The 27,245-nt window shown below is 51.1% G+C and overlaps 11 protein-coding genes across 11 annotated transcripts; 6 read left to right on the top strand and 5 right to left on the bottom strand.

The window, feature by feature from the left end:
- Positions 1 to 3,525: 3,525 nt before the first annotated feature.
- On the top strand, positions 3,526 to 4,351 carry IAQ61_003614 (uncharacterized protein; the record flags this gene model as incomplete). Its single annotated transcript, XM_003837119.1, has 2 exons — positions 3,526 to 3,627; positions 3,695 to 4,351. The coding sequence occupies 2 exons, from the start codon at positions 3,526 to 3,528 to the stop codon at positions 4,349 to 4,351; spliced, it is 759 nt and encodes a 252-aa protein (XP_003837167.1).
- A 233-nt stretch (positions 4,352 to 4,584) lies between these two features.
- IAQ61_003615 (uncharacterized protein) lies at positions 4,585 to 4,990 on the bottom strand (the record flags this gene model as incomplete). Its single annotated transcript, XM_066096035.1, has 3 exons — positions 4,585 to 4,671; positions 4,757 to 4,831; positions 4,889 to 4,990. 3 exons carry the CDS (start codon positions 4,988 to 4,990, stop codon positions 4,585 to 4,587), a joined length of 264 nt encoding a protein of 87 aa, XP_065953911.1.
- Positions 4,991 to 5,801: 811 nt separating this feature from the next.
- On the bottom strand, positions 5,802 to 6,578 carry NUO21 (NADH:ubiquinone oxidoreductase 21kD subunit; the record flags this gene model as incomplete). The annotated part of the gene is made up of 3 exons (XM_003837121.1): positions 5,802 to 6,111; positions 6,172 to 6,282; positions 6,334 to 6,578. The coding sequence occupies 3 exons, from the start codon at positions 6,576 to 6,578 to the stop codon at positions 5,802 to 5,804; spliced, it is 666 nt and encodes a 221-aa protein (XP_003837169.1).
- Positions 6,579 to 6,698: 120 nt separating this feature from the next.
- Positions 6,699 to 7,773, top strand: IAQ61_003617 (uncharacterized protein). The gene is made up of 6 exons (XM_003837122.2): positions 6,699 to 6,748; positions 6,811 to 6,866; positions 6,924 to 6,938; positions 7,113 to 7,263; positions 7,352 to 7,417; positions 7,467 to 7,773. Exons 2-6 carry the CDS (start codon positions 6,819 to 6,821, stop codon positions 7,490 to 7,492), a joined length of 306 nt encoding a protein of 101 aa, XP_003837170.2. The 5' UTR covers positions 6,699 to 6,748; positions 6,811 to 6,818; the 3' UTR covers positions 7,493 to 7,773.
- Positions 7,774 to 7,892: 119 nt separating this feature from the next.
- On the top strand, positions 7,893 to 13,021 carry IAQ61_003618 (uncharacterized protein). Its single transcript, XM_066096036.1, has 2 exons — positions 7,893 to 8,636; positions 8,691 to 13,021. The coding sequence occupies exons 1-2, from the start codon at positions 8,229 to 8,231 to the stop codon at positions 12,456 to 12,458; spliced, it is 4,176 nt and encodes a 1,391-aa protein (XP_065953912.1). The 5' UTR covers positions 7,893 to 8,228; the 3' UTR covers positions 12,459 to 13,021.
- Positions 13,022 to 13,344: 323 nt separating this feature from the next.
- Positions 13,345 to 13,743, bottom strand: IAQ61_003619 (uncharacterized protein; the record flags this gene model as incomplete). The annotated part of the gene is made up of 1 exon (XM_003837124.1): positions 13,345 to 13,743. One exon carries the CDS (start codon positions 13,741 to 13,743, stop codon positions 13,345 to 13,347), a length of 399 nt encoding a protein of 132 aa, XP_003837172.1.
- A 161-nt stretch (positions 13,744 to 13,904) lies between these two features.
- On the bottom strand, positions 13,905 to 14,645 carry IAQ61_003620 (uncharacterized protein; the record flags this gene model as incomplete). The annotated part of the gene is made up of 1 exon (XM_003837125.1): positions 13,905 to 14,645. One exon carries the CDS (start codon positions 14,643 to 14,645, stop codon positions 13,905 to 13,907), a length of 741 nt encoding a protein of 246 aa, XP_003837173.1.
- A 726-nt stretch (positions 14,646 to 15,371) lies between these two features.
- On the top strand, positions 15,372 to 17,654 carry IAQ61_003621 (uncharacterized protein; the record flags this gene model as incomplete). The annotated part of the gene is made up of 1 exon (XM_003837126.1): positions 15,372 to 17,654. The coding sequence occupies one exon, from the start codon at positions 15,372 to 15,374 to the stop codon at positions 17,652 to 17,654; it is 2,283 nt and encodes a 760-aa protein (XP_003837174.1).
- Positions 17,655 to 18,470: 816 nt separating this feature from the next.
- On the top strand, positions 18,471 to 19,660 carry IAQ61_003622 (uncharacterized protein). Its single transcript, XM_003837127.2, has 2 exons — positions 18,471 to 19,264; positions 19,326 to 19,660. The coding sequence occupies exons 1-2, from the start codon at positions 18,475 to 18,477 to the stop codon at positions 19,436 to 19,438; spliced, it is 903 nt and encodes a 300-aa protein (XP_003837175.1). The 5' UTR covers positions 18,471 to 18,474; the 3' UTR covers positions 19,439 to 19,660.
- Positions 19,661 to 20,284: 624 nt separating this feature from the next.
- On the top strand, positions 20,285 to 22,223 carry IAQ61_003623 (uncharacterized protein). The gene is made up of 5 exons (XM_066096037.1): positions 20,285 to 20,632; positions 20,685 to 21,177; positions 21,229 to 21,428; positions 21,487 to 21,651; positions 21,712 to 22,223. Exons 1-5 carry the CDS (start codon positions 20,620 to 20,622, stop codon positions 22,113 to 22,115), a joined length of 1,275 nt encoding a protein of 424 aa, XP_065953913.1. The 5' UTR covers positions 20,285 to 20,619; the 3' UTR covers positions 22,116 to 22,223.
- Positions 22,224 to 24,221: 1,998 nt separating this feature from the next.
- On the bottom strand, positions 24,222 to 27,233 carry IAQ61_003624 (uncharacterized protein; the record flags this gene model as incomplete). The annotated part of the gene is made up of 5 exons (XM_066096038.1): positions 24,222 to 24,410; positions 24,459 to 25,295; positions 25,351 to 26,689; positions 27,050 to 27,118; positions 27,172 to 27,233. 5 exons carry the CDS (start codon positions 27,231 to 27,233, stop codon positions 24,222 to 24,224), a joined length of 2,496 nt encoding a protein of 831 aa, XP_065953914.1.
- Between the last annotated feature and the right edge of the window lie 12 nt (positions 27,234 to 27,245).

A 27,245-nucleotide genomic window follows, 5' to 3' on the forward strand; every position in this document is an offset into this window, starting at 1 on the left:
AGCCGGGCTTTGTACCGATTCGAGAACGCAGTTGCACAACGAAAAAAAAGTCCCAGTCGAAGGAAGGAAGACTACTCTCCCGCTTATTGGCACACGTCTACACCCACGCTACTGGGTTTAGGCCATCCCTTGCACCTCGCGAAGCTTGACGCTCGATTTCGCGGAACGTGAGTTGAGGATGTGGCGGTTTGGGTGGTGGGAATGCGGCTGTGCTGGTGGGATGTTTGGGAAATTGGAAAAGTGATGTACAGACAAAGACAAGGACAAGAATGATTGAACAACGGAATTTACGTCTGGACTTTCCAGCACAATACACATGCAGACATTCCAACACGCCTCCGTCTCCCTAGGAAGTACGGGGCGTCGCGGAATAAACAAGAAACCACATGGCGGGCCTCAGTGTACGAACTTTAACTTGGCCCAACACTACTACCAAGACTTGACTCGGTGCAAGGCTGTAATTGTAGAAGAGTAAAGTATAGATGTACGGCAAGGGCTTGGGATTCCACAGCTACATTAATGCAGTTTGCATTGTTCCAGTGTTGCTAGTTGGTCGTTAGAGATATCTCACTGTCAGCTTATTTCTCATTTATTCTGTGACGCTAGAGACAGTGTATCTACCTATGATAAGTAACTACACCTATTTTTCTCTCTTATCACGTGTCAACAACATGCACATGCATGCAACGACAACAAAAAATAGCGCAGCACGCAATGCACAAACGGAGCTTGCTGCAGCTTACTATGGTGGTAGGTAAAAGTGCTCACCGTGGGTCTACTTGTAGGGGGTAAGCAGGACCGTGCTCACGGAGATTAGAAACTCTGTATTCTAATACTTTTCATGCAAATCTATAGTAATTTGTATAGTAATTAATGCACCCCTAAGTTTCTTGATGTTTCTATCTCTTAGTCCTTAACCCCTATTGCTACCCCTACCGCCACCTCTACCACCACCTCTACCACCACCTCTATCACCACTATCTATCACTACTATCTATCACCACTATCTATCACCACTATCTATCACTACTATCTATCACTACTATCTACTATGTCTTAAACACCAGTTACACCACTATCTACACCAACCTAAAAGCACTGAACTAATAAAAGATTGGATTGAATTCTACTATCTAGACCTACCTATAGGGCAACAGCCCTTATACAAATGACTACAAGAGATTGTGCGCGCAGCCTAGGACTTAATTACACCTAATTAGCTCTAATTACTAGTAAATAGTATAAGGGCTCGCTGCCAGGCAGTGATTAAAGCCCAAGGTGGGCACACTAAGTATTAAGAAACTTCGAGAAATGAATATATTACTGTATCACCCCAATCTAGTATAGTTGGATACAGGGGTGGCTCAGGCGCCCCACAGGGGAGCACTTTTGCCTGATACCATAGTAGGTGGGGGGGAGGGGCCTTGGCTCGGCGATTCAAGTTTATCAGGGTCTCGTTTTTTGTTTACGGACGCTGGTGCAAGGTGATTAGATTCTCGGGCTGCTAGGAGTGGTGGTGGGTCGCGCATGTTAGGTAGGCGGCGCGGGGGGGGAAAACAGTTGATCCACACATGCACACACACACATACACACACCTAGTACAATACTGTCTTCGGCGTCCACCGTTCTGGCGCGATCTTCTGGAACGGTGGAGGTGTGGAGGTGTAGGGCTGGCTGGGCTGAGGATCATGTGCGATGGGGTGACGTGGATCGCTTGGGGAGGGGTGATTGACGCCTTGGAGGCTTGGAACCTGTAGGCAACATGGGTACCTACCCCTACGCCAAGTACATGCATGTCGGGATATTTTACAGTGTGGGGTAGGAGAGAAGGGAGCCGTGGGCGTGATGTATAGATTTGCCATTGCTCGTGTTGTTGTCGTTGTGATTGCTGGATGCGGAAGCCTGCGGAAGTATCGACGTGTTTCCAGGCTGGTGTATGGGAATAGGGGGGTCTGAATATAGCAAACGGGAAATTATGGCTTACTGTGGATTCATTTATCATACACACACACACACACACACACACACACACACACACACGACAAACATCATTTCGAGCAGGTGCGGCGCAAACGCGGTCTGAAGGCTATTGGGTGGACGCGGAGATGTGCCGGGAGAGGTCCGGATATGGCCAGCCAAGCTTTGCGCAGCGAACCTTGAGCTAAATTCAGCCCACGCCTTTCCTTTGTTGCTCCCCTCACCCTACCCAGCTGGGCTACGCTATGCCTGGTTCGCCCTCCCATGAGGTTCGAGACTCAAGATCTGCCATGAACGGCTGAGCAAGACTGGGCGCGATGCCACTTGACAATGGCCAACTCACACCCGCCGCCGACGCCGACGAGCTGGGGATAGAGTTTTGTAGCTCTTCCGAGAGCGGGCTACCGGTATGGAGGCAGGTGTGTACAGCAAAAGGAGAATTTACGGTACCGGTGCATGATCCCCGGAGCCCAAATCATCCGGAACTTGTCCAATCCATTGTTCCGTAAGGTACACTACCCTTTTCGGCCCATTGTCGATCGATATTTGTGTCAGCACTTGCTCATGAGCTGCTCGGGCTTATTGTGTCAAGGAGTGTTACTGTATAGCCAGAGTACAGTGCGTCTATAGAGCATAGAGCAGTGATACTCTGCGTGCAACCACAGACACAATGGTCGAACGGAGTGTAACGCGGGAATGCCGTTCATAACAGTAGCACGTTCCAGTCGTCGACACGTGCCAAAGATTGTCCCACCAACGAAACTACCGTCCTATAAATTGGCCACTGTAAGTAGACTATACTGTAGTCGTTTTTTAGACCCTTCTCTCCTGACTAATCCAGAGCCTGGGAATGACGGCTGCTCCCGTTCCCCCACCTGGACATCGCTTGTGATTGGTTCAGTCACTCAGCTAATCGGCCCGGCTACTAGTTCATCTCGACGATATTCAAATGGTGAAAGGCGCTGGCGCTGAGATGGCTCTGGATCAAAGTGCGTCCTGGCCAGTGGACACTCATATCGACGCTATAAAGACAAGCCTTTTTTCCACGATGACCTACTTGCCGTCGGCTCTTTATCGCCGACATACGAGCCGCTCGCACTGGACCATGGTACCCTGCGGTGGACAGAGGATTTGGACTGATAGGGAAATGCCCAATCCATGTGCCTTGTCTGGATTGCTTAGCGCGAATGGGTCTTCATGGGCAAGAGAAGTATATGAGCATTTGATAGTCGCCTCGGTGATTGATCGGTACCATACTTGACAGCAGTTTCCGCATCATTCTTGCAGGTCTGAATTACAGTCACATTTCCAGACGTCTGTAAAGCTTGGTCCAACAAGCATTTGGTACACTGCCGGGTGCCATCACTCCCTCCATTCCCTTGCGCTACTGCTCGCCATACCGTATACATAGCTTCCAACCACTTCGTGTACCGATTTACTGCTCAAGCTAGTCGGTCACTCATCAGTCACCCAGCCTCGCCGCTGCCATCTGAATCCTCACTTGAAGCCGATTTTTCAATAAACGACTTCAGTGACTCGAGACACGACATGGTCAAGTTCAGTTCCCTCGCCCTCTTCGGGCTTCTCAGCCTCGCCTCCGCGGCACCAAGAGTCGTCAACGTTATGCCATTCGGGGCTTCAATTGCCTCAGTACGTCCTCGCCCTTTCTAACCCACCCACTCAACCACCATGACTAACTCTTTCCCCCCCCTTCCAGCATTGCTGGCGCGCCAATCTCCAAACCTCGCTCCGCGCCATCAGCGTCAACAACTTCGACTTTGTCGGCTCCCAAACCAGCAACTGCGCGGGCGTAAACATTGACCAAAACCACCAAGGCCTCCCTGGCGCCCTCGCTACGGACTTTGCAAAGAATGGAAACCTTCCCACATGGCTCGCCGCCGCCAAACCTGACGTCATCCTCATGCTCCTCGGCACCAACGATGTCCTCATCGCCAGAAAGCCCGTGGCCGACATCCTCGCCGCCTACGACATTCTCATCGCGCAGATGCGTGCCAACAATCCAAACATGCAAATCGTCTTCTCCAACCTCCTGCCCCTGGACCCTGCTCGCTTCCCTGCCGCCGCCGTTCAGGGCATCAAGGACCTCAATGCCGCCATTGCCACGTACACGCATAAAATGGCTACCTCGGCCTCGCCCGTCTATCTCGTCGACAACTATGAGGGCTTCAACGTCCTCACCGACACTACGGATGGCGAGCACCCGAATGAGTCTGGGAATGCGAAGATGGCCGCCAAGTTCTTCCAGTCGACCAGAAATGCTATTCGTGCCGTGAGTCGATCGCGCTTCGTCGTCAAGCGCAGGAGGGTGACGGGTGCGGCTAGACGGGCGGAAGCCGTCAACTTGATGGGATGAAGTTGGGCGCTGGCTTGGATGACGACGACTTGACGAATGTCTTTCAGCCTTGTTTCATGGACCAGGACGTTTTGCACAACTAGAAAAGAGTACTCTGCCTTGTCACGACTTCTTACGATGGACCCTCTTGCACGCTTATGTTGTTACAATCATTACATTCATCGCCTTATTATCCAGAGGCGAACAACACGACGATACCACACGGCGGACGAACCACACTGCTCAAGGCTTGTCTAAGCCGCACTGCCCTCCCCAGTCCCTCCAGACCCATCCTTCTCCCCGCCCTCCTTGGTCTTGGCCTTGGCCACCTTCTGGGCATCCTGTACATAGCAGTTAATATCAAAAACCCCCACATACATAATACACTTTTACCAACCACCAAACAAACCCTACAATCTCACTCACCCTTATCCCCCTACTCTTCTTCGAACGAATCAGCTTCGCCAACTCATCCCTCCTCATCTCCTCCGCTGCCTCCGCCTTGACACAGACTCTTAGCACACTGTCCCAAGTACTATTCAACCTGTGCGTACATACCTCTGCTCTGGCGCGTTGTGCGTTGTGCTCGCGTATTACATCTGCCGCCGCAGACGATTTGTACGCGGCTGCGTCTGTGGTGTCGTAGCCTCCGCGACCCATTCTTGCGCACGGCAAGGGCTTGCTGTGGCGTAGTGGATAAATGTACCAATTTTTTGCAGTTGTGCGAGGGAGGTGCGGCGGCGTTGGATATGTTGCGGGTGTGGAGGGGCTTTGTTGCTGCCGACAGGAAGTGAAGTGTGTATGAGGTTTGCCGGATGAGTGAAATAGTGCATGTGGATGTGAGAGTGGGCGGGAAGTAAATGACGATAGGCAAGGGGAGAGGCTGGCAGCGGGACAAGCAGGTATAGGGCTGGACTGAGCTGCATGGTGCGGCGGTGAATGTGGGATTCTATGCGATGTTGCCAGGACAGACGAGATGGGGAGGGAAGGAGCGGGTGTTTGTGTACTTGCGTTGGAGGAAGGAGCGTTTATTCTGGGTATTTGTGGAGGAAGGAGGGAAGTGTGTGTACTTGCGTTGGAGGAAGGAGCGTATAATGTGTATATTTTGCGTTGGAGGTCTATATACTCGTAGACGAGGAAGGAGCGTATCATGTGTATACTTTCAGGATATGAAAGGAGCCATTGGCTTCCACGTCTCGCATCTGCGCGCCGGCATGATTGGTTGCAAAGTCTACTGTGATCGGAGGTGTGGCGTCTGTCCCTGAAGTATCATCTCAGATAGCCAAATGGCAAACGTCATGTCACTGCAAGCTTAAGAACTTTGCATGTGACGAAGGTCAGTGGGGAGGTGCGGTCTCGTGCACTAGGATGAGGACATCACATTGACAAAAGAGAAACTTTGACAGCAAGCAGAAAATGCAGTTGAAGCAGTATATACAAGACAATGATTCCATTTGGCCTAGCCCCTTTCTTACTTTGTGTAAATGATCTTCAGCTTCTTGGGCTTGTAGGTGAACAGGTTAGCATATGCCTTGGGGCGGAACTTGCGCTCATTTGGCTCCTGAACAAAGTATTCGTAGCCCTGCTTGTTGGCAAAGTTGATGGCATCCTCCTTGGTCTTGAACTGTATGCGGTGACCGTTCATAAAGTCAGCCGAGGATTGCCAGCCCATCAGCTGGTTCTCCCATCGGTGACCCTTCGGCAGGACATCCCAGTCCATTAGCCAGTGTGAAGAGTTCCAGTTGCCAGACTGTGTGGCCGTCTTTGTGGGTTTGTAGATGCTTTGCTTTGTCAGTATATTTGGTGAGCCAGCTGGGACATGCCAGTGGACTCCAACTTACCGCACTTGACGGGCCTGGAGATCGGTGGGGGCGCCAGAAAGAACGGCTGCAGGAACACTGCCGCCAGGCTCACTCCCGTCCATGACCCGCTTGGGGATGGGGGAGAAGTTGCTGGTGGTGTTAGATGGATTCTATGACGCAACCTCTGGGACAACAACGCACGAGGTTCGGTAATCGATGACAGCGTCGTAGTCTGGCTTGTGGCTCATGCCCGCTGCGGCACTCTCTTCGCGGATTTGCGTCGAGGCGCTGTTGACTGGCGCTTCGGGCGCATCGCTGGGGTTCGTCTTGGTCCCAGGCTCTTTGGTCGCATACGAGCGGTAGGCTGGGGCCATGACCCTCGCCGTCGAGGGCCGCAGGGCGGGGGCGAGCAGTCTCGGGCCAATGGTTCGGGGCAGGGCAGACATTGTCGCGTTGTCGAGGTGGATTGCGGGCGCCCGTCTCTCCGCGATGTCGACGAGGTGTAGCTGCGTGGCTTGGCGCAACGCCGGGAGAAGCCGTTTCGCACCTTTCTCCCTCCACCACCACTGACCGTAACCCACCTTCATCTCCACCCCCCATTGTCTTGCCCGTCTAGGTACGCCCGCCGAGTCGCACATGTCCCGCTGCCGACGGCAATTGATGCTAATTGAGCGCCAGCCGTCAAGATGAGCTTCATGCAAAAGCGCGGTCTCTCGACCCTCATCCCCCCCAAGGTATATACTTCTATGCCCGCCGTCTGCACAGCGCATTGGACTAACAACTGCTATCAGATCGCTTCTCCCAATGTAAGAATTCTCCAGTATGCAGACCGAACTGCCCGCTCTGTCCCGCATCGCATCGCATCGCATGTCAAAAAGCTCGATTCTTGGCCCACTTCAAAATCGCCCATGGCCTTCAACACTTGATCACATGCGCCACCATGGTTTGTATAAGTTGGAATGCGGCTGACACAAGACCAGGCGATTGGATCTTCTCCCAATGCGGTCCGCATGCAAAAGGTGGTGAGCTTCTACGAGAAACTCCCCCGCGGCGCAGCTCCCGAGCCTGCGGCCAAGGGTCTTCTCGGACGTTACCAGAAGAAGTACATGGGCAAGAACCCATCGGCAAAGCGTACGTGGTCCTCAAGCGTGTCTTCATTTCGACTTGTTCTGTCTGGAGGACTGGGACGTGTGGAATCTTTTCGACTAACTCACGACAGCCCTCGTGCACGTCATTGGCTTCTTCATCGCGCTTGGCTACGCACAGAACTACTACTTCCATCTGCGTAAGTTTCGTCATCACAGCTCGAGACACTTTGACTCATTCTCTCCCAGGCCACCACAAGAACAACGCACACTAGCCGGGTGCTCTCCGCGGATGCTTGACCACGAGTGACTAGGTGTGGAACGTGTAAATGTATAGAATGTAGTTTCTCAATCAAGATGTCTCAAGCATGTTCCATTCGTTCATCATCAACTCGTATCGAAAGATGCTCCTTCACCTTCTGTGTTCTGATATTGTGTGACTGCAACGGGACCTCTTTACGCAGCAGTACCATTCACCCATCGAAAGGCCCGCAAGCAGCTCTTCCTATCATGTGATTAGTATCGTATTGCCATCTTCACTCCCAGTTTCACCGTGCGTGCTTGACTGGTGAGCTGGCCCGCGTCGTGTGACGTGCCCACAACCCTCAGACTCATACAAGGACGGTCGCGGTCACGCCAAGACTCAGCGCCTCACTAGGACACCTGCACGTATACACCACCTCCTATAAACCCATCCCAAGCGCAACCCTCCCCTCCGCCCCAAACGACCCTCGACGACCTTTCCGGACGAAGCTCCACGCCGTTCGGTGATATCAGCTGCAGCGCGACCACACCGCATCTCTGCACGCGCGCCCATCTTCATCCTCCACCACCCCCCCGCTCCTCTGCGCCTGCCTCACCAAGCCGACCACCTCCGCTCTCGCCGCGTCGCAACAGGAACTCGCAGACGGCGACTCTGCGGAAGCGCCCACCACTGGCCACCCGTGGCGGTTAGTAGTATCTGACACCAGGTGAATATCTCTCTACTTTCCCAGCCCCAGCGTCGCAAGAATGGCGGAGGCCGAGCTGGACCACCACCAACTCCATGCCCACCAGCACTCTGACGACGGGTTCGCCTCTCACGAGTCGTCGCCGCGCACGCTAGACACTTTCATTGATTCAGAGCACGAGTCTGACTTGGAGTCTTGCGCCACCACAGTTCCCGAAACTGTTATGGCAGAGCAGGTTGCCAACGATGTGGTAAAGGAAGCACAGTCGGTGGGCCGTTCGGCGCCCATCGACGACTCTGCGTCAACTACCAGCACCCCCGCCGTCAATGGCGAGCTGCCTTCGGCCCCCACCACTTCGAAGCACGACTCTCCACAACAGTCCTCAGCTGCAGCGAATGCGAACAAGCCAGAAGCCTCATCCGCTGATGGTGCACGCATGACCGGCAAGCAGGGTCAAGATACCTTGGCAGTAAGTGGAGGTGACGACGAGCCCTTGGGACCAATGGAAACTGACTGCCTCGAGAAAAATCAGAATCAGGAACAAGACAGCCACGATGCCGCACCCCCCGTCAAGGCCGTGCCTCTCGTCAATGGCGACTCGAGTGATCATTTAGCATCCGAGTCGCTGGCCGTTGCCGATGCGAGCGGTGGCTCCGACACGGATATCAGCCGGCCCGGTAGCGTCGACCAGTCAAAACGGGAACCAGGTCATGTTCGAAGCAGCTCTACGGTGAAGAAGCCCTCGACCTTCAAGTCGGTATCTGTCACGAAGAACTTCCTCGCCAAATCGGTCGTCTCGGCGCCAACCGCACGACCTGGTGACAAAGTAGCCCCGGCGGCGCAGACTAGCACTTCATCTGTGCTTACGCCCAAACCCCGCCTTGTTGCCAAACTGGGTACCAGCAACACCCCACGAACGCCGGGCAAAGTGAACGGTGCAGCCTCTGGCCCAGACGCAAGCAAGGTCTGGAATAAGAACCAGCCAGTTCCCCCACCGCCACCAAAGCAGTATACCGACGAAGAACTGAAGCAGCAGTATGGTATCCACCTGGCGACACGTCTGCAGACGGATGAGGGAGGGAAAGAGGCAAAGTGGGCTGATATTGATGACGATGAGGATGATTGGGCTCCAGACACAGTCCAATGGATGGATGGGACGAAATCATCAGTCACTGCGGCTGAGAGCCAGCCTCCAGCAGCAGAGGAACCCAAGACGATCCTCAAGCCCGAGCCGCCAGTCGCTGCGCCCGAGCCTGCACCAGCTGCACCAGCTGCACCGACGAACACTCCAAAAGCCAGTGTCACGGGTGGTAGCAAGACCATTTTGAAACCAGGAGCACATGCGCAGCCGACCACAGGCAAGACCAGCCTTGTGCTGAAGGGACAGCCGGAAAAGCCTACTCTAGTGGCGAAGCCATCCGCTACAGAGAAGAAGTCGCCGTGGGCAACACTGCCTCCAGTCGAGAAGGTCTCACCTATCCCAATCAATCCTCCCGCACCCCAGCAGGCGCCTCGCTACCCACAACGCGAGTCTTACAGTCAAGACTCGAGGCAGCAGCCTGCGCAAGAAATAGCTCCAGACGACTTCAACCGCACCTGGCGTGATGAGCGCGGCAACGCACCGGAACTGTACAATTCACACAATGGTCGTTATGAGCCCGTCAACGATATGCGTCGACCGTCCGCCCGTGATGCTGGTTTCCGACAGCAGCCTTCTGTGTTGCAGAGGCCATCGCAGGGTGGTCCCGCAGAGCCTTCTGCAGCTTTCCAAACCTCGAGAGCGAATGGAGACGCGCCCACCTGGGGACGCAGGAGAAACTCGTCAAATGTCAGTGCAGGAAACATGCGCCGCATGTCAATCGATCGCCGTGGCCCAGACATGCCCAACGGGCCCATGGGTGCCGAACGACGGGGTTCACAGATGAACGGCTCCGACTTTGCAGAGGCAGGAGCAGCTAGACAGCCGCCGTTTGCACAGGCGGTCTCACCAAACACTGCAAACGCCCACCCAGCCTCACCTTATAGCTCCGTCACCTCCTCCACCCACCGTGACCATTCCACTCTCACCGCACTACAAGCACCTCCTCCTGAAGATCCTGTAGAAGTACAAAAGCGCTTAATGGCAGACAAGATTGAGCGTGCGCGCCTGAAGAAGCAGCAGGAGCAAGAAGCTGAGAAGAAGGCTGAGGCTGAGAGGAAGGAGCGCATTGCCAAGAAACTCGCCGCCCTGGGTCCTCCTGCCGACTCAAAGTCCAAGACCAAAGAGCAGTCACCTTCACGGCCTGCAGAGCAGTCGCCTCAGAAAGAAAAGGCTGTGCCCGCCGCGGTCCAGTCGCCGCCCAAGCCGCCTGTTCCCACTGCGGATGGTGAGGTTGCGCAGTACGGCATGATGAAGGTCCACCAGCCTCACACGGTCAAGAAGGCGTCACCCCAGACCGAACCTGCAAAGACTGTGAAGCCAGCTGAGCAGGCGCAAGGCTCTTTGCCCGTGAAGACCCAAACAGAGGTTCAAGCGCAGGCATCGTCGCATGCATTGAATCAGCCTGCCCCGCAGTCTGTTGACTCGTTCCCTCGCGAACCGGACAAGGACAAGCCTAGACAACCGGCTGGTGATCAGTCCAGAAACCTGGATCGCGCTGTCCCAGCAGGACCCAAGCCGCAGGCATCACAAACTACTTGGACTCCCGCCACTACGCCGCAATCTCGAGGCTGGACATCGCAGGTCTGGGGCCCACCCCCCACGAGGGAGCGAGCTCTCGGCAACGGTACCTTCGTCGACCCTGGCTACAATCGAGGTCAGGCTCGACCTGGCCAACAGCAGCTTCCCGCGCAATCGTCCACACCTATCGCTCCGATCGGAGCCAGCTTGGCTTCCTCACAGGCGTCGGCTTCGCATGGCTCAAAGCAGATGCCTTCACAGGCGATGTACACTCAACCGAAATCCCGACCTGCACAGGCAATGCCATCGAAGCCCGGACCCATTGCGCCGCCTCTGGCCAAGGGTTGGGGTAACTTCGAAGCAGACATTGCGAATGATGATCGCAAGGTTGCAATGAAGGCTCAACAGGACCGTGAGCGTCTTGGTGAATTCCGTCCTGAGATCCGGGAGACGTACAAGGACCAACGTGGTCAGGCGCAGACTACGCTTCACAGCAAGGTTGCTCCCAATGTTGTTCTTCCAGACGCGATTACCAAGAAGGACGATGCTACACCAAAGCCTCTCCTCGAGGGATCTCCGTCTCAGACTCTAGGCCAAGGCACATCACTCCAACAGCCTGCTGGACCTCGCGCCTCTCGCTTCTTTCCTCGCCCGATTGAGCCCATGACTCCAGCGGCAACAACAGCGTCGATGAAAGCAGATTCGCCACCACCGCCTCCCGAGACCTCGGCCCATCCTGTCTTCTCTGGAGATTTTGGTCGTCCACAAGTAAAGCTGCCGAAGCCTTCGCCAGTCGTTCGTCTACCCCCATGCGCAACTGGGTCTGTTACATCCGAGGGCTCAGTTACCATGCCTTTGCGAGGACAACAGTCCATAGGCTCTAGGCCATTGGCCATGAACCCGGAATGGCAAGCTCGGTTTAACAAGCTCCTCGAGAAGCCGGGCGCTCCGGCGACGGTAGGGCCCACAGCTCGTGCCCCATCTGCGGTATCCTCGACCCCAGGTGCGCTCGCCCCTACTGCTCATAGTAAAGCATCCTTGGAAGTTCGTGGTGCTCCTGGTCCGGCGACTGTGTCCTTGCCTCACGTACCACAAAACAGCTTGTTTGCTACAGATCAGGGTAGTGATCCGGAGACCCGCAAGGGTACCGAAGCGCTCTTTGAAGATCGCGAATTTGGCTCATTACCGACCGTGAAGCTTCCCAAGACTGCTCATCTCGCAGCCGCGGAACCAGCTGTTAGTGCCCCAAAGGACGATTTGCCTCCTCGGTTCAAAAAACAGGAGAACCCATTCACCATTCGCCGTCTTGAGGCTTTTGATCTGGACAAGAGCGCTCAGAAGGTTGACGTTCCTGTCCATCTGCCCGGCATGCATCAACCTATTACGAAATCCATGCCGCGTAGACGCCGTGGTCCGAAGACTGGTGGCCAGTTCAAGCCAAAGCAGACAGGCGGACCGAACGGATCGGCAGCCAACGGTTCCAAGGAGCGTCCCCGTAAACCTTCAGGTCAGGCAGATCGCCCCGGCAGTTCCTCTCGTTCCGCTCCCACCAACACTTGGTCTAACAACGGTCGTTCGAACCCGGCACCCCAGCAAACCACTTGGGCTAGGCGTGCTGCTGCTGCTCATTGAATGCGTTGAGTCCATCTCATGTCTATCTCAGCATTCCGGTCATCTTTCAGATTGCCCGAACTCGTGCTATACGACGGAGTTCTTCGCTATCGCATTCGCTTGCAGGATGTCACATATGCAACTTACTTTAAGATGGCCACTTTGCTTGTCATACACGCAAGATAATGCTTGACCAGCACTTTCGAGACTGATTGGCTGGCAAACATGTCTTCATGGACATCACAACATGTCATTTCTCTTCTCTTCTTTCTCACAGCCGTTTATCTTGCAACCTTTGAACCACAACGCTATGAGTGGGTCACATGGATTGCCTTGCATGGGAGACAGTGTACTCCTCTTTTCTCCTTTTAGCTTGCGGGTCTCTTTCTTGCGACCTCCGGCGCCTGTGTTGCTTTGGGTGCAATATCTAGCTAGCGAACAATGTCTGTACTTGGTGTCTTTCCTCGGCAGTGGCAAATGGAAAGCAAGATGATGGTCCTGAAACGATGGGAATGTGGTATACTTGCATGCCCAGTATTCAAGATGGACATTGATCATCCTGCATTGCCAATAATCAATCCAAAACTTCAATATCTGCGTGCTGGTGCTCAACAGCTGTGATTGTGACGTCATGAAGAATGTGCTAAATGAAGGTAGCTCTACAATATGTAAGCGTCACACGTGTGCTAACATGATAGAGAGCGAAGACTGCGACTGAAGACTTCTCAAATTTGACACGTCAATCTCATCAACCCAAGTCAACCAAGTTCATCACAATTTTAGCAACTCCCACATCTTGACAAGTAAGAAAAAAAAAAGTAAGAACGACAACGTAAAAGAAATGGCCACACATTCCGCCATCCTCTAGCCCACGCACTTCCTCCCCGGCACAACCGACAACTTCGTCTCAAACGAACGCATCGTCAAAGACATCACCTCGTCCCAAATCTGGGCCCTCCTCGCCAACATCACCCAATGGCCGACCTACTACCAAAACTGCTCCGCCATTGTCCCCCCAACTTCCAGTCCCTTCCTGCACCTGCACAACACCTTTTCCTTCTCCACCTTTGAGTTCGCGCCTCTCGCCTGCAGAGTCGAGGAGGCGGAGCCACCGGTTGCCAACGGCGCGGCGGGGCGTCTGGCGTGGAGTGCAAGGGCCGAGGGAGGGGGGGAGGAAGTGTAACATGCGTGGTTGGTGGAGGATTTGGAGGGTCAGCGGGTGAGGGTGCTTACGCAGGAGAGTCAGAGAGGGGAAGGGTTTGCGGTGTTTGGGGCCAAGAGGCCGAATGTCATGGTGCTTGGGCATGGGGACTGGTTGGATGGGTTGGTGGCGAAGGCGCGGGGGGTAGAGGTTGGGGAGACGAAGTCAGGGAGTGTGGGGGTTGGTGGTGCGGGAGCTGGAGAGTGACGGTGATAGGAATTCTGGGGGAGGGTTGAGTGGGTTTTTGTTTTTGTGCGGGGGCGGTGTCAATGCCTTTCTGTTGGTCTGGATTGATACAAGGGTCCGTGCGTAGTCCATTCGTCTTTGAATCTCATGGCTGTCTCGTTGTTCGTCGCGTAGGGAATTGGCGGATGGAAGTATTGGCAATTACATAAAGGGTCCTGGCACTGATAATCGTACACTAGTTCTGAAGCGTCGGGTAAGTGTCCTGAGAACTGGTTTGGCTGGTGTGACTGGGTGAGTGGTTGGCCGTGATCTTGCAGATAGTGCAGATCAGGGGGCATGTATGCAAATGACTGGTACGCAGTCCATGGAGGCGTTTGGCCGCTATGGTAATGCTGGTGTAAATTGTCCAAGGCTGGATGATAAGTAAATGTCATTGGGTCCTGTTGGATGGTACTATTCTGATACTGTGATAGAGTGGTGAATCCAGAATCGAATGTGATGTCAGATGTTCCATGGCTTATCGGGTCCATGTCCAGCCATGTTCGAGTAGTCGAGGAGGGATTCATGTACATTGGTGTGTGGGTGTTTGGTGATGGTGCCACAGTGGAAGAATGCTGAGTATGAGAAGCTTGAATGTTTTCGTTGACGGGGTTGATCAATTGTATGGCACAATCACCTTTCTCTGAAGTGCGTGTCGACAAGGCCAATCCGCTGGCGAGTGGATCTTGTTCGCCAACTGGAACGGTAGGTCGAGATTGTTCGACGGCATTCGTTTGACTCAGTTCTTCGATGAAGTCAGCGAAAAGGCCAAATGGGTCCATGACAGCAACCAAGTCTGCGGGAAGTGAGGACAATAGAAAGGACAGGTTGAATCTGCCGGAAAGGAGTTGACGGTTCAAGTCTTGGTGTTGAAATCGGGGTTGCGGATAGTAGTGTTCTTGCAGTTACACATCAAACACCTGTGCCTAGTGGTGGAACGACTTACTACGTTTCATCCGTGAGGCTGCACTTTCACGATAATCTTTCTTGACCCCTTCTTGGACACAGTGTGCATCATTGGACAAAGCATGCTAGGGCACATGCCCCCTAAATCCAAATTCCAAAGTGACAATTCCCTCTTCTTGGTTGGTCAAGAGCACACGAGCATCGAACCATGACTGCCACCGCAGAACCAAGTGGAGACCAAAAGTTATTGCGAGACTGTGACATGTTGTCGTGACTGGGGGTCTTGAATGTGCATGTACACTTGGAGAGTGAGACGACGTCAATGTAAAGGGAGACAGAAGTCGGACCCCCATGCGCCTCACAGACGCGCTAGAACACTTTAGCGCGACTCGCGCGACTTGCCCAGTGTCGATCTTCCGCCCGCCGTAAGTACCTTGGTCAACAACCGATGCGTGCTCCTCCTTGGTGCATATGGCGCGTTACAACCACTCCATGTGTTGTCGCTTTGAGCTTCTGAGCCTGTTGATTGTTTCTATTCAGAGGTTGTCGGCGCGAAGAAGGAATTCACGGCGCGCAGCCGCTCCCTCCCTGTCCTCTAAATCATGCTCCACGAAATCCTCCTCTCTCTCTCCGGACACCCATCCGCGCTCTTCGATGCCAATGTAGGATCCAGACACGTGACTTCGACCGCTACACAGCTGCTCTCGCCTCCAGAGGCAGTGCTCTTGTCCTCTATCGGCCACTTGTCTCGTTTGCACCGCAAGACGCGCGATCATGTCACCCGAATCGCGTCCACTCATCCTTCCATTGTCTGTCGCGCTGTAGCAACTTCGATAGAGTCCCATCAACTTGGTAATTTTCAGCGCAAAGTTCTGGAGGTGGAAAGTCGAATACTCAAACAAGATGCATCCACTGTAGGCGCGTATAATATTGTACCGCTTGCTGGTATCGTCAGCGAGTTCTCTGAATGGACGAGGACGATGAATTGGCTATGGGACATTAGCAACTTCATGTTGCCGTCCGATGCACCATCGAAAACCGAAAATAGGGGCGGCAATGTCGCATCTGGTGCTGCTATCATCGACAAGCTACGGAGCGAGGCTCAGACTGGGTATCCGGATATTGAAGAAGCTGCGCAATATCTGGGAAAGATCGCAGAAGCTTCATGGCTTCGGCAATTGTCCACATGGCTGCTCTACGGTCGTCTACCATCCTTTGGCAGTTCTGATTTTTTTGTCCAACAAGGAGACGACGATCTCGAGGAGCATACGTTCGTGGTGCAAAACAAGCTGCTACCCAAGTTCGTTACGAGACAGACTGCGTCATCTATATTGTTCATCGGCAAATCGCTCGACCAGATACGAATGTTACCCGCCGCCGTCAAGCAGATAGATGTTTCCAAGAAGACGTCTGAGCTTGATCTCTTATCAGAACATATACAACAGCTCTCGCAAGTGACTACACCGATTAGCTCGGCGACACTGTCGGAAGTCGTTGCTAACATCCGACTCTCACTGTCAAGGAACCTTTTACAGCATCTACTACCGCGTGAGAAGATTGTCGAGACTCTGTCAGTCTTACACCAGTTCTTCCTAATTGGCAGAGGCGAATTCGCTATGATCTTGATTGCTGAGGCAGACGATAAGATAGCTTCCCGACATCGTGGGCCTTCAGCGACGAAGCCCACACAGTCCGTCAAAGGGGTACTGCTCAAGGAAGCCGAGATCAACCAGGTGCTAGCGCGCTCGTTATCACATCTTTCTACTCTCTCGGGCGAAGACGATCACACCGACGATGTTCTGGACATTGCTATGCAATGTCTACATCTCACCGCCTACAGCTCGTCTAGCATTCGCCCTGGTACGCCAGGCCGTGCGAAAGATACTGATTCTTCGTTACCACAACTTGCGGCCCTATCATTCAACGAATTATTGTTCTCTGTACCGACTACTCTCACAATGGACATACGCTCACCTCTGGATCTCTTCATCACAAAAGCGGACATAGATCTGTACTCGGCAATAAACTCATCACTACTTGCCGTTCGTCGTGCTCATCTGCATCTGGCATCGCTGTGGCGCCACAGTTCCATCCGTCGGGATCACCCTTGTCCTCCGGGGTACCAATATAGCAACTCGGCGCGTGGAAAGAAAATCTTGCGGCGAAGACGTGAGAGGGCGGCGTTGCGAACGAGAGAAATGCGTCGAGTCTGGGCAACGTGCGCAGCAGCCATATTCTTCCTAGCCGAGAGTGAAGCATACTTTCAAGGAGCGGTCGTACAACAATCTTTCCAACACTTCTTATCTTGGGTCATTGGACCACAAGATGTCACTTCGATAGAAGGCCAACTTGCACCCCTCAGCATTAACTCGACATCAGCCACAGGTACGACGAAGAGTGAACGCCAACAACATGACCCGGAGGCTGTTGCCACTGCACATCGCCGCTTCCTGTCTGCGATGGCTTACTACCTACTCCTCACCGATACTACCTTCACAAAGGCATTACGGTTGATGTGCACGCATGTAGACGAGCTCGTAGCTTATGTCAGCCGCCTAACCAGTATACAAGAAAATCTTGATCTCGAGGAGGATGACGGAGTAGAAGACTATGCTCAAAACTACAAGAACGAGGAGAAGAGAGTCAAATTAGAACTGGATCGTGCCAGGAAAAGATTGGACAGTGATCTCAAAGCACTTGTTGAGCGACTACGAGAAATTGACAGCGAACGCATTGGAACTTCGGCACCTGGACTGCTGACTAATGTGGCCGTTGAAGAAGGAGATTTTGAACCTCTTAGAGTGGGGGGTATCGATCGTCTTCTTATGAAGCTTGATTGGGATGAAGAGGAGGAGGAGGAACAGGATCATGAAGACCTACTGTAGATTTATTCGACTGTAGTGACTTACCCGTATCTCGACCCTTGAGCTTAGCTGAAATAGTGCTACCTGCTATTACAACATTCGTGCGTAGATCCAGCTACAGCACTACGTTTACCTTGTCAAAATGAATATCGGCACTATTCATTGTCTGTCATCACCCTCGAGTTTCGGGTCCGCTAGGAGCTCACGGAGGCGAGAATGCCCAGACATGTACGCCTTGAGCGTATTCTTAGTGGTCACAGAGGCTACATCACTATTCCACGGTATAGTGTACTATTAGATAATGGCTCGATGCCACGTATAGAGCCTATCTAGGGCTGAATGAAGGTGCAAGTAGTGGCTGAGAGGACTTGATCGCGGGGTTGCTATTCTCGCTTCAGCAACACCTATTAATATACCAGCCATGGTCGCCTCTCTTGCAGCTGCATTTCACTTTCTTCGAGAATCTATTTTTGCCCTTAAACCAACTTTCAGTTGTTCTATAGGTTTATTGGGTTGGTGTGTAGTATAAGTCATGTGCCATGGCCACTCATGGTTGGATCGAGTTCGGTCTTGTTTCCACATTGCATATATTCTTGACTCTACTAGCATAAAGAGCTATACGAACACAACGACATTCAATCTTCAGATGGCAATCGGCCAGTCTTTTGTGTTTGCTGGTATATAGATCTGATTCCTGGGAGCAATGCCAAGCCTACGTCAGACATGGTAATAGGCATGTGCTCTGTGCGGCACGCAACATGGAAGGTACCTTGAAGGTACCGAACTCATTCATGTGTAGTATACATACCTCTGTTTACTATCTTCCAATGTCGATAACAAGATGCCATCTCTTGTGCAGTCCCGCAGCGCGTTCCCGCGATCATTGGAGTTCAAGCGGCCCGCGGAAATGAGCCGCCCAAGGGATGAAGGCTTGTCTTCACGCGAGCCCTCGGTCTCGAAACTACCGGTGCCGGTACCGATATCTGCCGCGTTGAAAGGAGTCAAAGCTGTCAATGAACATTGTGGATATGACTGGATAGCAGGAGTTGGTGATATCTGTTGCCCTTCTGGCGAGAGAAGGCAGTCTCCCAACTATGACAATTCATCAAGAGTGGAGACACGTGGCAGCGAGCTCGCGGAATTTGCAGTTTCCTTTCATGATGAAGATGCCAGAAAGGTCACAGGTCCATCGAGACCTGTGCTCAACCGAAAAAGCACCAACACAAAGCGTAGCGCTCTACAACGCCATTGTGACTTCTGGGACGCTGACCAGGACGGTGTGATATATCCGTGGGATATCTTCGTCGGCTTTCGAAGACTTGGCTTCAATATCGCTCTATGCATATGGGCAGCTGTCACCATGTGTATGTGTTCCTCTTATAGCACGCAGACAAGCTGGATACCACACCCGATGTTCGCTATCAACCTAGACAAGATCGACTGTTGCAGACACGGAAGTACGACTGGTGCTTACGACCTGGATGCAGAACTGGACCTGAATCGATTTGAGGCCATCTTCCGCAAGTACGCTGAAGGCAAAGATTATCTTACTTTGCGCACTATGTATAAAGTGTGGAGAGGCCAATGCTGTGCGAACGACTTTTTCGGTTGGTTTGCTGGAGGTCTAGAATGTAAGATCACTTGTTTCCAACACATGTATGAAACATGCTGACCGATACTCACACAACTTAGGGGTCGCACTGTACATCTTACTTTGGCCTCAGGATGGAAGGCTCCGAAAACAAGACATACAGGGCGTTTACGATGGCTCCATCTTCTTCGAGATAGCTAAGGCTCGTGCCTGAACGTCGGTGAGGCTGGGCCATTGAAAGGAGCCGATAGATGCAGTGCTCAGGAGAACAAGTTCATTTGACGGTTGTAGTAGAACTGTGAAATCACCGCTCAACAGAACAAATCTCATCTTGAGATCATTAGAAAGGGGAAGCATGCACTAGTACGATATATACTATGGCATATTACATGGCCTCTAGTGCCGTCGCGAAATTCAGACCAAGTCAAGAGAGCACAACACCACAAAAACTTCAAATTTGCCCATGTAAATAGATTTCTCGGTAGGAAAGCACATGAACTATTGAAGGATAATGTAGCTACTGCAAGCTAGTTATTCTTTAAGTTTATAATTGTATTGTTGCAGTGTCACGGTATACACACTTCACACGTTGCCCGGCCTTCGCGCCGGTGCTAGAAACGATGTTGCGAATGTTTCAACTTGATTCGCATACCGCCGAATGAAACACGGTAACCTGAAGGAATTCGTAAGATCCATGTCCCCAAGTGACTGCCTTTGTGCAGTTCTGGGGTTGGTAGGGCTAGATATCATATATTCTCGGTCCTGATTGTTTGACCCACCCAACTCCTCGCATCACAAGAAAATCGGCACTTATGGAATTTGCCGGGCAGGGACAGTTTGATTACAAGATATGAATGGAGGAACCTCAATTTTCCGGATCTCACTCTGCATTCTCCACACAAAATTGCAGCACCCCGGAATTCATCGTGTTCATGGCAATCAACATGTCGAAAGGAGAAGTGGTCCCTGGATGAGCACCAATTCGATCGGCGCTCGGTTGCATCTTGGCGTCCAGCTTGCGTTTCAAACAGAGGCGTTCCCCAGAATTAGTTCATCTCCCAAACAACTGGTTACGGGACGGGAAGTTCTCGACAATAATTCCTTGTGAGACCTTGACTAGACTTGGCCGTAGTGCTTATTATGCTTGGGCCACTCGGCCTGTACGATGGTGTTTGACACAATTCGCAGACCCTCTTTTGACCGTTTGTGCGGGCGAAAGGTATGACCGCGCCCTGCAGCGTGAGGGGGTTCTATGAACGAGGCGGACCGTGAAGAGTCTGGGGGAGCTAGATATATAAGAATGGCAGGATCCAATGCCTACCAAAATCATCCTCATCAGCTTTGCTTGACACCACTCTCTTTAAATCATTTTCTTCGCCATTCCATCTTTTCACCATGCGAACCAACAGTACGAAACAAGCTGCGCAGGCCTGAGACGTGATATGCTAACTCCTTTGTAGGTCTGCTGGCAGTATTGGCTCTCGCCATTATAAAAGACGTCGCTGCATTCCCTTCAAAGCAATCTTCAGGCAACGATGAAGGATCGAAGAAGTCGCACAACAACAATGACAAACCTACAAAGTCATCTTCGCACAAAGGTGCACCATCTCCGAAGCCACGACCGCAGCCTCAGGGTGGACATAGCAATTCATCGAGCAGTAACTGCCACGTAACAACGTACGATGCAATCCCAGCTGCCGTTTCCGGTTGCACCGACATCACACTCGACGGGATCACTGTTCCGGGAAAGAGTACTATTGACCTGAGCTCTCTGAAGCAAGGATCGAAAGTCACGTTCGCGGGCAGGACTTTCTGGGAACATGGCGATGCCAACTACCCTCTTGTCAAGATCAGTGGGGTCGATGTGGAGATCACTGGTGCAGAGGGTGCGGTTCTTGACGGAAACGGTGCATGCTGGTGGGACGGTCTGGGTAGCAATGGCGGTGTTGCCAAGTAAGTCTTTTTAGAAGGGGTACTTCTAGTTTTATGCTAACTCCATCGCAGGCCAAACCATTTCTTTCAGGTCAGGGGGGTGTCAGGGAAAAGCTGCATCCATGATCTGTACATTGAGAACTACCCTGTCCATGGCATCATGGTGAGCGGTAGCAGTGGACTTGATATCCATCACGTTACTCTGAACAACACCGCCGGTGAAGCGCCTAATAGTCGCTCCAATGGTAAACCCGCTTCCCACAACAGCGATGGTATGTTCGACATGAGTGAGCTCACTTGGTGTCACACTGCTAATTACGTACCGAACAGGATTTGGCATGTCTAGCACCACTGATTCCACAATCCATGATTGCACTGTCATCAATCAAGATGACTGCGTTGCCGTGACCAGTGGTAACAACATCCTCATTGAGAACATGGAGTGTCTCGGTTCGCCGCACGGTCTCTCCATCGGCTCCGTCGGCGGCAAGTCCAGTAAGTTGCGCTCAATCACCTCGTCTGGTGAACATTCAGCTAACGGTATCCCCTCTGCAGACAACACTGTCACCAACGTAACATTCAAGAACTCCAACGTCAGGAACTCTGAAAACGGTATTCGCATCAAGTCCAACGAGAACACCACCGGTCTGGTCCAGAACATCCTCTTTGAAAACATCCACGTCGAGAACATCTTCAAATACGGTATCGTGCTTCAGCAGGACTACCTCAACGGCGGCCCAACCGGTAAGCCTACGAACGGAGTCAAGTTCAAGGACATTACCATTCGCAACATCAAGGGAACCGCTACGAAGGATGCTAAGAACTACTACATCCTCTGCGGAAAGGGTAGCTGTGAAAACATCACGATTGACAATGTTGATATTACAGGTGGTGGGGAGAAGAGCACTTGCAACTTCAAGACTTCCGGCAGCTTTGACTGCGATGGCGGATTTCAGTAGGATATTACTCTGCAGATATTTTCATTTCGTAGCGCACTGGTTGTGGTGTATTAGCCTTGAATCTTTAATTCAAGCAAAACAGATTTCCTATCTTCCACTGGATCAAGGTTATCTTAAACTTACCTTTCACCCTTCGCCCTTCACTTCATTGTTATCACTTTCATGAATCCGCTATTAAGACGAATTTGTTGGCATACTCCTTTGTGTAGGAGTTATAGTATGTTGCGTGTCAATGCGGGCGTCGGTCGTTGCAGCCCTAGCTCGAGTGTAGGGGGAGCGATGAAGACAACTCACTCCTTGGTGACCAACTGAAGCTGTCTGAATACACACTCTCGATATAGTTGTCGCAGTGACAGCGGTAACCCCTGGAACAACGATGGACGTAAGGGCGGATGCACTAGGATTAGGGCAAGTGTTATTCGTCCGGGTCGCAATAAGAAAAGTGTCCTGGTCATAAGCCTTACCTTACCTGAATTGGTTAACATCCTGTAGCTAGTAAATTAGTACTACAGGGGATGCCGCTAGATGGCCTGCGACTAGTATCGATAGTATTAATGTATAGTATTAGTAGTATTACTATAGTAAAGGAAAAGGATTAACTTGCTATAACTTAGTATATTTATAATACTACTAGTATAGGGCTCTATAATAACCTTATACTCTATAAAGCCTTAGAGGATACCTAAGAGTTATCTAAGTTAGTTAGTAATATAGATTAAGTAAGTAATATTTCTATAAGATAAAAAGTATAATAATTAGGTGTGTTTTAATAGATTTTAGTTAATATAGGATGTTAGGTTATAGCTATTACCTAGTTACTGTAGGTAAAAACTCTGCAATAACATATAACTAGGTATAGATAACCTAATATCTACTAATACTATACACTAATACTATTAATACTAGTCGTGGGCCATCCAGCGGCATCCCCTGTAGTACTAATTTACTAGCTGCAGGATGTTAACCAATTCGGGTAAGGTAAGGCTTATGACCAGGACACTTTTCTTATTGCGACCTGGACGAATAACGTTTCCCCTAGGATTAGGCATTTCATTCCACGACCGTGGAGCTGGAATTTGATCTGAGCAGGGATCTGATTCACGACTCTACCTTGATTTACCCCTAAAGCATGCACTTGGTGGTGGCATGTCATATGACCATGGGTTTAGCGTCGGGCGACTTGGGCTTTACTCCAAGTAGTTAGAATATCCCTGTAGGTTCAAGTCCACGTCACAGCGGCAAATTTTTATAGTTATATAAACTAGCCTATAGTTAAGTATAAATTAGGGTAATTTAAGCAAGTAAACGCAGTTTTTATTACTATCTTTTTTAAATATATTCTAAACCTATTCTTAATAATATATAGGCGTTCCTAAATACTATACTAGAGTTTAGTATAGTAGTACTAGATAATATATCTAAACTAGATAGTAATATTAGAGATAAATTTAGGTAACTATATAAAGTGCTAGAGGAGGATAGTAGTAGTAGTATTAAGGAAGTAAGTAAAAGTAAATAGAATAAGTTTAGAATAGGTTAGTAACACGTTATAGGGGTATAATATATACCTTACTTATAGTAATAGTTAAGGACTACTACTTATACTAGCAATTATTAAGTATATAGCTATTCTCCTAGTATACCCTTAATTATATAGCTAAGGGTATAGGTATATAATACTAGTTTAGCAATATAAAGATAGCTCTTACCTAATAAGAGAAGAGGTGCTTGTGTAGGCTACACAGGTAACCTGTTAAGAACACGTTCTAAACACGTTTTAATCTGCTTACGTAGGATGCAAGGGATGCGTTAGTAACAGGCATAGTAGTGGTAGCTTATAGTGTTACTAGTATAGAATGTGTTTAGAATAGGTTTAGAACGCGTTGCAAAATCTTACAGCATAATATTTAGTTAACCTCGCTTAGCTAGCTAGTAGAGCTTGGCACGGCCTAACCCCATGCCGAATACGAGTTCACGCAGCGCTAATTCCATGGTCATATGAACTGCGCCCTCATGCACTTGAATCTGTATGACTGGCAATGGGTCCAATGGAATAAATGTGAGCTAGCCATGACATCTAAAACCTTAATTCCAACGAAACCCCTCTTAGGTGATCATGACCAGGTACCTCTCCAGACTTAACCCGAGATTGACGACAAACTGCCACTGCGTATTGCCTCGAAAAAAGCGACACCAAATCCTCAAAACAGCTAGGCCCAGTTGGAAGGGTTCACTGGTGATCTCTGGATCCTCGTCGTCAACGTCCAGCTCCTCGAAATCTACCACAGCATATGCCTAGGCCATCTTAGTTGCGCAAACGTGTTAACCATCGATAGCACTCACTTCTTTAATGATGCAGCGTACCCAATGGAGGATACGATGCTCCGACCGAGTCAAGGAGTCCTCTTGTAACGGCCGTGGGAGTGAACAGAGCCATTTACCAAGGAAGATCGCACATTCAAAACTCGAGATTGCGTGTTGTACGCTCCAGAAGAATGCCTGACTCCTGGCCACACGATCGATTCCTAGCCTTACTGGGATACTGAGTGCGTGAGTGGCGTAAAGTAGAGCAGATAGTAGATTGTCATTGCGTTCAATATCAGGCATGCGGGCTAAGCTAGCAGCAATGACATCGGGATCGCGAGACTCCAGATGGCGATGCGAACCAACGTCGAGAGAAAGTCGGATATAAGCTACGACTAATAGAGCGCTGGATGTAAATGGTATAGGTCCACTTTCGTTATTAGGGTCGAGCATCGACTCAGGCGTCTGTTGCCATAAAGAAGTCCACGAGTGAAGGGCACGACCAATAGTCTGCAACTCTGTCGCTGAGATAGTAGCGGCTACCGTCGCAGGGAAGGCCAGCTCACGGACAACGTGAATCCGCTGTAAAAGAGCATGTAACAGGATATAGTTTCCTATCGGACTTGGAATAGGTTGCACTGAAGTCGTGTTGGATGTTCCCAGGAGAAGGATTGAGAGTGCCTCCTGGAAGAGCATCTGATCTTGCTTGCCTTCGCGCTGTAAGGCTGTCCACTGTGCAGCACTTGAAGCTCTCCATTCGGCTGTGCCGCATGGTAGTCGTAAGTGTAGCTCACTGCTCCATAATAGCGGATGTATGTTATAGGCTATACTGTGGACGTTGATATAACAGAACGAAACCAACTTAGTTCGTCGCGACTATGTGAAAACAAATCAGTCTTTGTCTTCGAGCTTGCGTCCTTCTAATACATACAGATTCCCGCTGAACCCATTGATCCCATTTCACTGATCTAGATGTGGTTGCGGTTTGGGGTGCAGTTTCTTCATAGAGGCCGTTGTCTCGTAGACATTGCACAAGCAAACCACGCAGAGCGAAAGCTTGCTGGAGTAGGTCTTTTCTTTCCCAAGTGGCAAATCCTACAAGAATAAGAAGAGTCTTGGCCATGTCGAGAGGCGCCCAAGGACCAGAGCGTCTTCCTGTTCGATGCGCCTCGGGAGAGAGGATATCTGTCGATGCGATGAAAGCCAGTGTCTGAGGACCGAAGTATGACTCTTCTTGGCGTAGCCGTTCGAAAACAATTGCCTTGGAAACACGAAACAAGCGCTCTGAGCTTCGGCGCTCAAAGCAGTATTGTGCTCCAGCCGCACACATTGCTAGTGTAAGCTCTAGTGGCGAACACGAAGGCTTATAAGTCGGCTCGTGTATAAAAGGAAAGTGTGAGTGAAAGCCTGAGAAGAATGCTGTTATGTAGCGTGTAAGTGCGTGCCTCGAGGGTATCTCAAAATTAGATATTGGTGAAGGGAAACCTTCGAGCAGAGAGACGAGAAAGTTGCGGTAGTCATCGGTTACGTTGTAGGTACCGTTGCGTGTGCGTTGTTCCCGAGTGTCATTATTGGTCTGGCATCTCAAGTGTACTTTGTCATCAGCAGGAGCCGATGGCAACCACGTACTGAAAGGTGTACCGATGTCCTCTGCACCGGGGGATTGAGCAGTTGTCTGCTCGCGCGACTGACGCACCGAATCATGCTGTCCACCAGCCACGCGAAGCCAGTCTATATCGTATTCAGGCGTCCATTGTGCTGATAAGCCAACGCCATCAATGAAGTTGACGAAATCACGGAAGTCCTCGAGGCCTTCATCTGGATATGAAGAATGCGTTACATCTGTAGAATTTGTGAGTATCTTCAGCCTTGGACAAAGAAGCGTACATTGAGAAAAGGACATGTACGAACCTTGGGTACCAAGGCTTAGCTGTCCTTCCTCGTAGACTGCCACTGGAGCCGTGGTTTCGGGTACAACCTGACTGTTGGAAAGCTGCACAAGGCCGTTCGCGATGCTTTCATCGCTAATCGGATCGTAATGTTGTGTAGTTGTTCTTTCAGTCGATTGAGTGGGATAGCTCTCTAGTTGGGATGATTGATGATGATGAGGCACGCTTCCTGGTCCAGACTCGGCATTGGAAGAAGACGATGATTCTACGGTGGAGGGCCGGTCACCATGGCCAGTAATTCGCCAATGCCGAGTCAATAGGTCACGACGAGTGAAGCACGCGCTACAGTGACAATGGAAAGGCTTTTCTCGCGTATCTAGGCTATTGTAAGTCGTAATCTTTCGGCAGTGGATGCTCAACACAGAAAAGCGGAGTCACGCACGTGTACGCAGATGGCGAGTTAAGTGTTCTGCACGCTTAAAACTCCGCGAACAATAACTGCAAGTGTGGCCATGCATGGCCCGTTCAGGAATTTTGGAGATTCATGTTGGAGAGGCAGGGTGGAGTATGAAGGAGGCTCTCGGAGTTTGACAACGGAAATGAGGAAAATGAGTCTAGGGGCTACAGCAATCGGCCCTACCAGAATTAGCCGATAAGAGCTACCCCAAGTGTTGGAGTGATGTCCGCAACAGGGAGCTCCATGGTTGAGTGTTTGGTATGCCCGAAGCGATCACTAGGTACCGTACACTTTCTGGTTCAGGGTAGCGTTTACCGTATGATCCCTTCGCTCCATTTGAGGAAGATTGAGTTCTATAGTAAGTTAAAGCCGATTTACCTATCATGCTATACCTAACAGTACCTACGGTACCACTGCACTAGACCTTTTGAATTGACGTAACATTCCTGATCCGAGGCTGACGCGCATCACACGAAGCGC

This window comes from Plenodomus lingam, assembly GCF_022343315.1.
Source record: "Plenodomus lingam strain CAN1 chromosome Unknown contig_18, whole genome shotgun sequence".
In the NCBI taxonomy this organism is placed as follows: Eukaryota; Fungi; Ascomycota; class Dothideomycetes; order Pleosporales; family Leptosphaeriaceae; genus Plenodomus; species Plenodomus lingam.